The sequence below is a fragment of the Eupeodes corollae genome, chromosome 3 (assembly GCF_945859685.1).
Source record: "Eupeodes corollae chromosome 3, idEupCoro1.1, whole genome shotgun sequence".
Taxonomy (NCBI): domain Eukaryota; kingdom Metazoa; phylum Arthropoda; class Insecta; order Diptera; family Syrphidae; genus Eupeodes; species Eupeodes corollae.
Genome location: NC_079149.1, coordinates 113733002 through 113746742, shown reverse-complemented (window position 1 = coordinate 113746742; position 13741 = coordinate 113733002). Strand labels below are relative to the sequence as shown.

The window sequence follows — 13741 nt, the reverse complement described above, 5'->3', positions numbered from 1 at the left end:
TCTAAAAAAAATGACTAGGCAAAGACTTTGAGCAGTTGTTTTTTTTTCAAATAGGATGGCTAAATTATTTCACGTTTTGTGGTACTGATAGGATAGCATTTTTAAGGGATCATGACGAAATCTAGAATGCCAAAAATCTCGAATGCCGAAAATCTCGAAAATAAAAAAAAAATATCTAGAACGCTAAAATCTCGAATCTAGAAAAAAATCTCGAAAAAAAATAAATTCGAGATTTTTTTTTTGTATTTTGAAAAGTTAAAAGTCAATAAAACACAAATACATCAGTTTACCCAATATTTTATTTTCTGAGGAAGAAACAAAATTTTTGCAAACAATAGGAAAGGTGCATGTGTAGCAATGTGCAATTGTATGATTGATAACTTTACTTGTCAACTTTAAGTTGGTTAAGGAGAAGTAAGTTATCCAGAATGTATGTTTAAATTTTTGAGGCATTGTTTAAAATTCGCGCGAATTTTAAACATTGCCTCAAAAATTCAAACATACATTCTGGATTTTTGCATTCGAGATTTTTTTTTTTCTAGATTTTGGCATTTCGAGATTTTATTTTCTAAATTTTTGTTTTCGCGATTTTTTCCATTCTAGATTTTTGTTTTCGAGATTTTCATATTCGAGAATTTTACTTTCTAGATAATTAATTTCTAGATATCGTGGTAGACCCCATTTTTAATTTTGGGAAAGGATTTCAAAATAATGCTTTTTAGACAACTACAAAATTAATCTTTTAATAAGAATAAAAATATTTTCTAAGGTAATCAAGGAAACTGAAAGGTTTTTGAGTCCTCAACTGCATTTTCGAAAACATAAAACGTTGGAAATTATCTCTCTTCCGCTTTTTTGCTCTTTATTCAATGCTTTATACATTTTTTGCAGTGATCGGATTTAGTATATTTATTCCAAAAAATTGAAAACATATCTCGATATTACGAATTTGATACCATGAGCTTCTGGAATCGAAATAATATATTTTGAAAAAAATGTGTCTTCTTTAAGTACCAGAAAAAAATATAAATAAATAAAAATAAATAAAAAAAATTTGTTTGACTAATTTGTTTCAAATTTACACCGGAAACTACCAGATATCATTTTCAAATTTGAAGTCGATAGATAAAAAAGTCTAAACTTAAAGATTAGTAAGCTTTGAACGCAGCATTTTTGGAAAAAAAACAAGTAACACTATAATTTTGATATCGCAGTAGTAAGTTGTATCATGACAGAGGTCTTGGGTTGAATCCCTGCCTGTCTTCCCCTGAAGTTTGTATCACTAGTACTGCTTATTGCAAGGAATAAACAAGTGTTTCCAGAGTATATCTTGTCATGAAAAGCGCTTTCTCAAATTAGCCGTAGGTCCCCTCCATCCCTGACAACAGGACTTGCTCACAGAAATGGTTGAGAGGCGATAGTTCTCAAAGGACTGTTGGGCCGCTTTATTTTTTTTATTTTATTTTTAGTAGTAAGTGGTAACAGTTTTGGTATTTTAAAAAATAGGACTCTGTTTTCAAAATCTACATAGTTTTTGGATCACGTGAAAGGAGCAGAGTGATTTTTTTGTTGTTGGTCTAATTTCTTGGAACCTCGAAAAAACAATGCCCTAAAAATGTGGCCCCTTTTTTTTAGTACTCTCTCGTGTCGCCTAGAGACAAGTTTTTTTCATAACTTAATGCTGTAAAAAAATGTCCAATGCTGTTTATCCTTAACTGGTTTTTCTGACAATGTTTCTAAAATTTCAAGACCTGCAAACAAAAGTTGCAACACATTTTTTTAGAGAATTAAACCTTCAAAAATATCTTAAATGTTTTTTAAACTTTGGTTCAATGTATTAGAATTCAATGTCACTAAAATTTCAACGACTAATATCTGACACTTATTAATCTTATCTACATATATGATTCTCAAGAAATTTTAGAAAATTATTTTTCCTAAAAAAAATCGGTATCGTTGCCCTGTTAGTAATACAGAGTTAACAATTTTGTGGTTTTAAGCGTAAACGTAAATTATACACATAAAAACATTTGTTTTTATGAAGATATAAAGTTTGAACATTGACATTATATTCGGAACACTTTATCTTTTAACCACCACGCGAATTGTTGAAAGCATCGATTCTTTTGAGGTAATTTTCGACCACTTTTTAACACATATTGGGCGGTATTTAGCGATAACTTGACGAATGTTGGGTTTTAAGAGATCAAGAATTAAAGGTTTATCTACAAAACACTGTCTTCCAAGTAGCCCCACAAAATAAAAGTCCAGAGGTGTCAAATCGAATGATCTTGGTAGCCAGTTAATATCTTCACGACGATAAATTACGTGGACATAAAATGTATGTTGCAATAAAGCCATATTCGCTCGAGTTGTTTGTTATGTGGTACCCTTTTGTTGAAACCACATATTCACCAAGTTGTATTCATCTAAGACAAAAAAATCGGTTATCATATAACCATAACGCTCCGAATTGATGGTGACTTTCTATCATCGTCGTTTTATCGCTATCCACAGCCAGTTGTTCAACCATCCATTCGAAAAATCTACGGCGTTATGAATGGTCAGGTGGCTTGAGTTATCGTGTGAGCTGGCGTATATATGTGCGTCGGTATAAATCCAAATGCAAAATAAGCTATAATGTGCCGTAAGATAGTCTTAACTCCTGAGAACTACGAGAAATCGACACATTTGGGTCCTCGGCAACACTTTCACTTACAGCTGCGATATTTTCAGCGGTACGAGCGAAACGATGATGCAAAGGCCTTACAATATCTGTAACCAATCTAGTTTCTTCAAATTTCTTCAAATTTTGCCAATTGTTTTCGCTCCAAATTTTCAAGATCTCAGTGCTTCTATAGTTTTCGGATTGTGGGCATAAAATTATCTAACCTTAAATTTAAGAATTAATAGTTTGATTTTTAAATTTTAAAATAAGTAGTTTTTATCTCAATGACAACTTCCAACATTTTCTTTTATGTCATGCCTATTTTCGAAATTGGTCCATAAATTTCAAGAATTTAACGTTAAGGTCATAATTTCTACAAATTGTATTTCTCATTATTTTTATAAGAAGAATTATGTTTATCAATATAATTTACTATCATACTTTAAACTTACAATGGACCCCACAGAAATACACCTGACCCTTCAAATACTTCGAGTGATGACCATTTGACGAGTTGTTGTGAACTTTGACAATCTTCTAAATTACCCAAATGACATTTTTTTTACTTTTTAAATTATGCACACGCAACATGCTTTATATTCCGGCCCTTCCCTTTTTGACAAACTTCTGCCAAGTCACAATTTGGGTATCCAATAAAATTTATTTTATATTTTGCAAATTTCAAAAACTTAATTACTTCAGATTATTATCTATTCAGCATCAGTGTGAAACACTTGATCATCCTTCCCTCCATCATCTCTGTAATATGTTTGTAGGATGAAGGTCCTCGAACAAGTATGACTATGTAACTACGTAAGTATTTTAATGTGATGTTGCCAGAACATTTTTATGACTTTAATTTTACCACGACGACGAAAGTCATAAAATTTACCAAAAACAAAACAGCTTTTCGTAGCAAGTAGTGGGTATACCTTACCTTTAGCAAGGCTAGATCCTATGTTGCGTATACAGAGCGTATACCGACCGACATCTGCCACTAATCGCAGCCACACAAAGTAAAGTGCCTCCTATAGGTATACCTAGTATCTTGGATGCGGGAAAGAACAAGAGTAAAGCTTACCTACGCATTTAACTCAAAATGAATCCTTAGATATGTGTGAGGGTATAATTTTAAAACATAACAATTGAGATGATAGACGAGGAGTAGGGAGGGGGGTAGGACTTTTGAAGGCTGTGATATAGAGCTAGCGATTTGGAGTAAGAGTTAGCTCCTGATGTATACTCGCTTTCTCCCACTTAAGCACATCCTCATTATTCCTGTGTCACAGTATTGTTCGTTTATACACCGCTGGCGCTGCGCTGGTTGTCGTTTTAAGCCACAAAACAGACGCCATCGACCGTCCTCCCGCCATAGCACCGTTGCTTCTGCTGATGTTGCTGCTGCTGCTGCGGAACCCCCTGGAATATCTATCGTCCTTGTTGTCATCTGCGTTCTCGTCCTCTCGAGGTCGTTCTACCTGAGTTCGCATTTTAATTGAAAATTTTGACAGAAAACCTGACTCGTTGTATACCTGGAAAAACAACAGCAAAATTTATGAGATTCATTTGGGCCTTATGGCTTGGAAAGAGGCAACAACTAGACAAAACGTGAGAATATAATTTTTTTACCTATATAGATATGGATGAGAGGGTAGGAGGAGGGTGAAGGGGGGTTACGTTATAGCGCGCCAGGATATAAAGAATACAAAAAAGGGTGAGCAGAAGGCGGTAAATTGAAGTGAAATGGAGTGGAGGCACTTTGACAACGGATGGATTTAATGAGTGGTATGTACTTTCACATACATATACACACACTCACACTAATAATAACTACAACAACAAATGTGCCCAATGATAATTTTATTCCCTCTGTGGTGTGTTCGGGTGCCGATTTGACAGAAATTGTGATTTTGGAGTCATTTGGTTTTTAATTAATGACAACTAATAGAGAAAGGGATTGGAGCGGGTTTGAAGGGGGTTTGAAGGGAATTCGATGAAGGAAAGCATAGGAAGTAAGCATCAAACAACAACAAATTAAATTAATTCGTTTTGTTGTAACATTGCAGAGTGGAGGTCTCCTGTTGCAATAATTATTATAACAATAAGTTTGATGGGTTGAAACGATATAAGTTATATCTTTTGTACATACTAAAATTATGAATTATTATTTTGGGAATTTACCTAACTTTTGAGATTTTAATTGTATGTATTTTTTATTCAGCAAAAATTAAACAACTCGTCTTTAGTCACGTTCTCCTTCATTTTATTGGACTTTTTTTTAATAAAGGTTAACAAATTATTTCAAAACAGAAAATATTTTGTTGATGTAGAATATTTTTTCGGACTGAATCAACAAAAAATAAAGATAAACACTGAAATTAAAATAAGGTCCTTTAAGTAATTGGCACCTTTAAAGATCAGAATAATGAAACAAATTAAAAATAAACAAACTAAAAAACAACCTTTGGCTAATGTCAAATAATATATATTTTAATTGTTAGCACTTCAGTGCCTCAAGAGAGACGAATTTAAAATGACACCCATTCTCAAAAGGAAATATAATGTTAATGGAACGTAGACTTTCCGAACAAAATCCCAACTTCTAATTAAATTAAAACGCTTGGAAATTTGTCTTGTTTTTTTTTAAAGGTGATTTAAACACAGTGCACTGTTGTGACAGTTAAACGGAGCTTCAAATGTAAATCAACTTCTCTTCACAATTTAAGATTAAACCTTTCAGAGTCTAATGTTTTTAGGAAAGCAAAATGTTAAAGTAAGAATTTCTTAAAAGATTTGATGATATTTATGGCGGTTAACGTGACTCTATGTAAAGTTTTGAAAAACTTTGAATCTTTAGTTTTAATGATTTTGAAGAAGCTTCGACATTGTCTCCATTTCAATGTACAGGGTTTTTCAACAGAAACACTACAAAAATAGAGCGACAAGGACAGAACACCACGCTATATTTCTTTCCGCTCTTTTCAAATTTCTCATTAGTAAAGTTTGCCATTTCATAATAGAAAAATATAAGAGCCAACAACGAGTCGAAATTATTTAAATTTCCTGCCAAAATTTGGAGTCAGTGGCCTCAACGTTAAGAGCGCTACTTCCAATTTTTTACGTCATAATCGTTCTAGTAGACTAACAATTGAGCGTCTAGTAGACAGATTTGAATCCATAAGAACAGTACAAAATGTTCGCGTGTCAGTGAGATAAAGAAGTGCCCGTAGTGTCGAGAATATTGCTGCACGTCGTTCTTAAGCGTTGGGAATCTCCTCACAAGATTAAATTAGCGCAAGAACTGAAGCCGCTTGACCACCAGAAGCGTGTTATATGTTCGTGAATTGGGCTGAGCAACAACTTGGAAATGATTCGGATTTTCATCGAAAAATCATTTTTAGCGATAAGGCTCATTTTTGGCTGAATGGCTTCGTCAATAAACAAAATATGCGATATTGGTCAGAAAGAAATCCACACGCACTATATGGGTCATCATTGCATCCCGAAAAACTTACGGATTGGTGTGGTTTGTGGTCCGATTTCGGTATTGGGCCGTATTTCTTCCGTGATGCTCAAGACCGGAACGTTACTGTGAATGGGGATCGCTACCGTTCAATGATAACCTAATATCTTTGGCCCCAATTGGATGATAGGAGGACATGTGGTTGCAACAGGACGACGCCAAAAGCCACACAGCAATGTCACAATTAAACTTCCCAGGGGCTTCGTCAAGTCTTTGGTCTATGCAAAAAAGCCAGTGACGATTAATGAACTTCGTACGAATATCGAACGTGAAATTGCAGCGTCTTTACTTCTATAAGCGTGCCCATGGTGGAAATTCAAGAGAAATCAATTTCCATATGTAACGGCATTAATCGTACTTTAAAAGAAATAAATAATTGTATTCCTATCAAAAGCCGTTTGTGTTTTATTTAAAAACACTTTTGTAGCACTCTTATTGAAAACCCCCATGTTTCAAAAACTGGATTCATTATTTGAGTGAAAAATTACTGTCAATGATTAATTTTAATTTTATAAATAAATATAAAAAACAGAGATTAAGGATTTAAGGAAAAGTTATCACGAAAATTATTAAAGAAAAATACTTCAAAAATGTACATGAGCTCAAAAATCATCAGCATTCCTAAGTCGAGGTGTTGTTTTGAGAGCAAACAAGCTCAATAAATTTGTCGCTCAAAATACCTATGGCTTGCAATCACACATTGTCCAATACCACATCCTCATTTTCTGGCTTAAAAAAGTCTGAAAAATCTTTTCGTTTTGCCAACCTCTTTTTCGAAAAAGTACGCCTCGATGAAGAAATTCCCATTAACTGCACCAAGCGATCACTTTTTTTAGATGTGTGCCAAAGTCCCAAAAAAAAAAAAGGCCAAATAAAGTTGGGTACAAGAACTTAACGTTAACTTTCTTGACCATAGATAAGTTTTTTTTAGATTTATAAAAGATGATATCTCAAAAATCTAACATGGTAGAGTGATTTTTAACTAAAGCTATGAAAAATTGTATAATTGACTGTCGGTTAAAAAAACACCTTGTTACCCATTGTAATTTTATCAACTTTCAATCAAAAAAAAAGTGATGCATAATTTTTGAAAATATTTCTTTTTAAAAAATGAATAGATTTTGAAATATTTAAACAAGTTTTTGAATGTAGATGGAGCATTATTTCTAAATCTGAAGTGCTCATACGTTATTCATTTCATTATTATGGATATTGTAGAAAATAGTCCTTAAATCTTCACTTCGGCATAATAAAAGACTGATATTTAGATTTATCTCTAAGCAGATCGCATATAAGTCAGATAACAGGAGTCATAACCGAACTTTTACAGAAGCTCTCACGTTTCGTTAGGAACTCAAACGAGAGAAAGCCTCAAGATTGAAGTGATATCACAATGGGCTGTTAAATTGGCCTAAGTGTGTTCTATTCCATCACGGACAGCCACTTTAACCTAACCACCTAACCTAAGACTGATTTTTTTTCTCTTGACAGTACAAACCCTTTGTTAAATACGATAAGCCCAAATATATTGAAATTCGTATTTGTCTCATGTTATCCTAGATTAAGCAAGCAACCAGTTTAAATCTCTGGCCTAAATATTTATCTTTTTTCTATTAGCTTCATAAATTTCAACTCACTTTTTAAATGAAATTCAAACTTTATTTACAAATACAACAATTATTTGTAAATAAAATTGGACCTAGAACTTTTCCCTGTAGAACCCCAACCAAATTTTCATTGTAATCATTTCAGAATCTCAAAAAGCATGAGTCTGTCATTTCCCACGCGAGTGTTAAGTGTCAATTTATGCTTTGATATTCGTTCTGACAAAAGTCTGGAAATTAACCAGTTTTGAAATTCCTTTCAATTGGTGAAGAAAATGATACAATTGCAATATAAGTTAGTATCGTAGTTGTTTTTCTTAAAAAGATCATCCACCCACAACGGTTGCAACAAATCTTATATAGTCCTGAAACTAATTTTCTTTTGAAATCACTTTCAGCTTAGAAAAATAATTTAAATGCTCCTTTTAAAGCTGACAAGGAAAAGTTTTCTAGTCTTGTCTTGAATAAAATGTCAATCTCCTTGTGGCAGTATTCTTATTTATTTGAGTCTCGTCTCAATTTCGATCTCTTTTTTTCTCGGGATAAGTTAACTTTGTGATCTTCCATCATCTTTCTTATGTAGTTAAGGTTTCGTTTCGTTAATTGTGCCTTAGGTTCTCATAGTTAATTAAAGTCAAACAAGAATTTTGTAAGACCGTGAAAAAATGGAATACAAGTATTGGAAAGAATAATTGGTATAGTGTCTTATTTCACATAGTCATGGAAGTGTTTTTGTAAGCTATTCACCCTTGGAATTTGGGAAGACAACATTTTTATAATTTCAAATATCAAAAGTCAAATTTGGATTATTTAAATATTTAAAATAACAATCAAACAATCAATTTGACTAAAATTAAACCAAAAGTCAAGCTGAACTTAAAAATCCTGGAAAACACCTTTTAAAACTACATAAGAAATAAAGTAAAAACCAAAATTAACTAAAGTGTAAGTAACTAGCAAATAAACACTTAAGTTAAAGATATAGCTTATGTATTTATATGTTTTCAATATTTATACCGTACATATGTAAGTAGCCTGTTTTTTAGCAACCAATGTTACACCCCTTTTCAAATCGACGAATGGTTCCTTTCAAAATGTATCAAACCGCTATGAAGGATTCAACAACATAACATACCCCAAACGACATTAAGACCCTAACCCTTAAATTTAACTCCATTTAGAAGTTTAAAAAAAAATACGCTTTGGAGCACCAATAAATTATCAAAAAAACACAACAACAACAAAAAAACGTAGATGCGATTACAAAAAAGTGACACATCCGAAAAATGTGTTTTTATAATAGACACATGCCGTTGTAAATTTATGTATTCACATCCGTTTCATTTATAGCTACTGTGTTTCTGTGTTTTACAAATTCAAACGATACTCTAACATACACATAAAAAAACATACAAATCTATATATATGTACCTCCATTTTGTATTTTTCATTTTTTTTTTAACTTTTTACTCATCTCTTCTCTTGTCTAATAAATTACAGGCTAACTCCACTTAATATGCCCGATTACGCTGAAGTTGCATGTTCAACATTTAAAAATCCCAACTCAACCCTGTCGTCGATGTCGGCCAACAACAACAATCATGCTGCCATCACAGCCGCCCTCTATGATAGCTGTGGCGCGTACGCAACAACGAATTTAGTTGCAAATGCCAAATTGTATCAGAATCGTTATGCGACAGCAACAAAAGCTAACACAACAGCAATGGCCCGTTCGACGGATAACATCCTCGGTGACTATCGAGCTACAGGGATGTATTCAGCACCACCTAGCGCCCACTATGGATTCGATGCTAGCTGCTTCAATGACACAAATTATCCCATGAGCCAGGACAGCAATATTACAGCTACACTCGGACCACCACCACCAACATCAAAGTCGACCAAGTCATCCCCTCAACAATCAATGGGAAAGCCTAGTAAGCTGGGCCAGCATTATAACAAGCAGCATCAGTCTACATCGTCATCATCGTCGTCGACGGCGGCAGCAGCAACGGCAGCAGGGGTGGGAGTATCAAACCTAATTTCCCGAGCACCAAAAATGAACATAACGGAAAATAAAATGGATCTCATAAATAACCTAAATCTTACGTCATCATCATCAACGGCATCGCCGTCAACGTCCTCTTCAACGACCTCATCATCTCCCCCATCGTATGCAATTGGAGTGCTTGGAGTGTCCTCCGCATCGGCAGCTGGAGCATCAGCCACAACGACAACAACAACAAACGCATTCATTCCAAATTTCCTCAACTCGACTTCGGCATCGGCATTGTCGTCGTCGTCGTCGCCCTCCTCCTTTTCATCCCCCTCCAAACACCACCAGCACCAACAGCAGCAACATCATTCGTTGCTGAATGGTTTTAAGGCTGGCATCCACCACCAACAACATCAGCAGCAGCATCAAATGGTCAATACGTTCTCCCCCACCCATAGCAACAACAGCAACAGCCACAACGAAAATCACCATTCCCAAGTGGCGCCCGAGTGTGGAACAATGAAACGCAATCGTAATCCCAAACTTTTCAAGAGTGATAATAACATAAATACTGCGTGTAACGGTAGTAGTGGTGGTGGTGGTAATAATACCAACAGCTACAAGAATTGCTATTCCCCCCTCCTAGGAGGAAGGACAACGGCGGCAGCGGCAACGGCTCAACCACCGACAACTGCAGTGCACAATAACGACGACAGTTATTGCTCGAGCAGTAATCATCTGCTCCTGAATGACTATGCTGATCAATTTGGCAGTAAGCTGCCTGCCAAGCAGCACTTGTATGTTAAGGCCAAGGACGGTACATGGTCGGCAGTGAGTAGCGACGCATATCAATATAAGACAACTTCAGGCAACGGTAGCTGCAGTGGCAGCGGCAGCGGCAGCACAACGAACTGCAGTGAAAGGAACTCCAATGCAACAGACACAAGCAACAATGGTGCCATAATCGACGATGAGAGTTGCCGTTTAGTAAGTAGTAGTAAATCCAATATAAATAGTATTAATTGTAGTGCCGGATCGCAAAAGTATCTAACAAGTTTTGGCAAGAGTGATATTGTGTAAATAAATAAAAACAAAACAAATTAATTTAATATAATGAAAAACAAAATAAATAATAATGTTTATAAAGATTAACTAAAACTATAAAAGGTACATCAGGCAAATACTAATTATATTTGGAGATATTTCTGCTCGAAGTTATGCAGATGCACGCGCAAAAAAAATCGCTTTGTTCAAAATAAGAAAAATAGTGAGGCTGTAAGTTAGAGTGTAGAAAAACAAGAAAATTAGGATATGTTACGAAACAGAATTCAACTTTAATCATAAAAAAGGTTTTGAAAAGGCTTTGCAGTAAATTATGAACCAATGTAGAAGTTTCTTTTGTTTTGCTGTGGGATGAGACAATGATGATGACATCATGAAAAAGTCTTGTAGGAATATTATTTTTACGAGTTTACATATCAAACAAAACAATTTTTAGTTTTCTTAGTTTTTAAGGTTCTTAGGTGGAATTTTAAAATATTGCCCAGGGCAAATAAGTAATTTTTTTAATATTTAATTTGCCAGCAAAATGTTAGGGTATCGTTTGACAGCTGTCAAGAAATCGAATACGAGCAATTTTAATGTTATGAACACACGATGCAACGCAACTTCAAACGGATGAGTAGCACAAGATGGCTGACTCTAGGAATTTACATGGAGACATTTTGATACTTCAATTTTTAATTGAAGATACCTACTATTCTCTTCTCAAACTATTTGTAAACGTGAAAGCTATAGATGAAAGCTCATTCAGCTTTAGATCATATCCTATTTACTGCACTCTATTGAAACAGGGTAGTTATGCTCTTATTCACTGTCGTCATCTTATTAACTTGAAAGTTATAAAGATTATTCAAAGGTAAGTTGAAATTCATTCACGGTTTCGATAATTTTCGAAACCGCATAACAGCGGAACTGATACTTAGTACTTCTTGCAGAATTCCCAATGTGGTATGAGCTGTGTGGCACCTATATATTGCTAGTCGCTTGATTAAAATTACCGTTCTCAAACCTTCATGGACTCAAGTAACCCGCCCATATACACACTAAACATTGGTTTTGAAATAAAGTTCATCACAGAAGTTAAATTTTCAATAAAAAGTTTGTTCAGATTTTTTTTCCGTAGCAAAATAGACGAACATTTCCCGAACGTAATTTAATTATTTGCACGTATTGTTGAATGCTTTAATGGTTTGAGGTTCAATAAATAATAGAAAATAAAGCTATGGTTGCTATAAACTGTCATACTTTATAGATCTTTATTTTAAGACCTAATTATATCCTTTAAAGAAGTTATTAAAGGATTTACAACTAACCTAATTTAAGGTCCCATATATACCTCCAAGCTCTCTTAACAACTTTTATGAAAACTTAATTAATTGCATAGACAAAATAAACGATCAAATTGAGCCACTAGTCTTAGGAGATTTCAATCTTCCAAACTTGATCTGGACTAAACAGACCCCATTCCACAGATCTCATCAAATTGGACTAATCCATTTTAATGGGATTGTCAAAAACTGCAACAAAATATTGGACCTTATATTCTTCTCGAATGCTGATATTGCTGTAAATTCAGCCAATACCCTACTTGTCGAAGAAGACCGACATCACCCAGCATTAGATCTTACTCTTATTTTAAATGTATGTAATGTTCCTAATTGCTCCAAAGAAAATCTTGAATTTAACTTTAAAAAATGCAGACTCAATAAACTTTTCCACCTGTTATGTAATGTTAACTGAAATTATTTGTTTAAGAACTGCGACATTAATGCTATGTGCAATAAATTCTACTGTGTTCTCTTTAAATTATTTTATGAGACCACACCATTGCGAAAACCACGCAATATTTCTAAATCTCCTCCATGGTTTGACTCTTGTCTAAAAAACTTAAAAAATAAAAGAAACAAGGCCTTGATTAAATATAATGAAACAAAAGCTGATAATGACTTGGTAATATACGATGAGCTAAGAAATTGTAAGTCTATAATTTGTGACAGTCAACATGGTTTTGTTCAAAATAAATCAACAGATACTAACCTCTTTTATTTCAGTTTTTTTGTTTAGACTCGTTTGAAAAACGAAAACAAGTTGACTGTGTCTTCACAGACTTCAGTAAAGCCTTTGATGAATTGTGCCATTAAACATTAACTTCCAAACTTAAATCCCAAGGCTTTAACGATTGTTAGTTGGGTTCCGTCCTACTTATATATAAAAGATCATACAGCGCAGTTTTTAGAAATGAGCGGTCATCATATTCTTAAAGCAACTCTAGCGTACCACAAAGCAGCCACTTAGGACATTTACTGTTTATTTTTTACGTTAAAGACTTACCTTCTATTATAAAACACTCATCTGTTTTAATTTACACTGATGACATTAAAATGTTCAAACGTATTGACTCTCTTGACCACTGTTTACTCCTAAAAGATGATCTAAATAGTTTTCGCGAATAGTGTTTAAAAAAAATAAGCTTTTACCAGACATAGACAAATGTAAATCAATGTGTTTTACATGCAAACAAAATATTTTGACTTTCAATTATCAATTAGACTCTTCTTATTTGACTAAACTCTCTACTTTCTCTGATCTAGATATTATTCTTGACTCAAAATCAATCATTATGACTATGTTAGTAAAAAAGCAAATAAGACACGGATCTATAAAATGGTTTTCACATAATTTTCGCGACCCTTATATTCTTAAACTTCTTTATATATCACTTGTAAGACCAATATTGGAATATGGCTACATAATATGGGCTCCCTTTTATTCAGTCCATGTAAACAGAATAGAAGGAATACAAAGAAGGTTCATGAGCTTCTGCCTCCGTTTCATCCCATGGTCCAATAGGCTCGAACTTCCACCGTACAAGCATTCTGGATGCGGTA

At 34.0% G+C, this 13741-nt stretch overlaps 1 protein-coding gene across 1 annotated transcript in view; it reads left to right on the top strand.

The window, feature by feature from the left end:
- LOC129949633 (roundabout homolog 2) overlaps nucleotides 1-13462 on the top strand; it is a 116200-nt gene extending 102738 nt beyond the window's left edge. The window contains exon 12 of the mRNA XM_056061205.1: nucleotides 9296-13462. Within this exon, the coding sequence (XP_055917180.1) occupies nucleotides 9296-10871 (1576 nt within the window). The 3' untranslated portion in view covers nucleotides 10872-13462. The remainder of the gene's footprint in view (nucleotides 1-9295) is intronic.
- The last annotated feature ends 279 nt before the right edge of the window (nucleotides 13463-13741 follow it).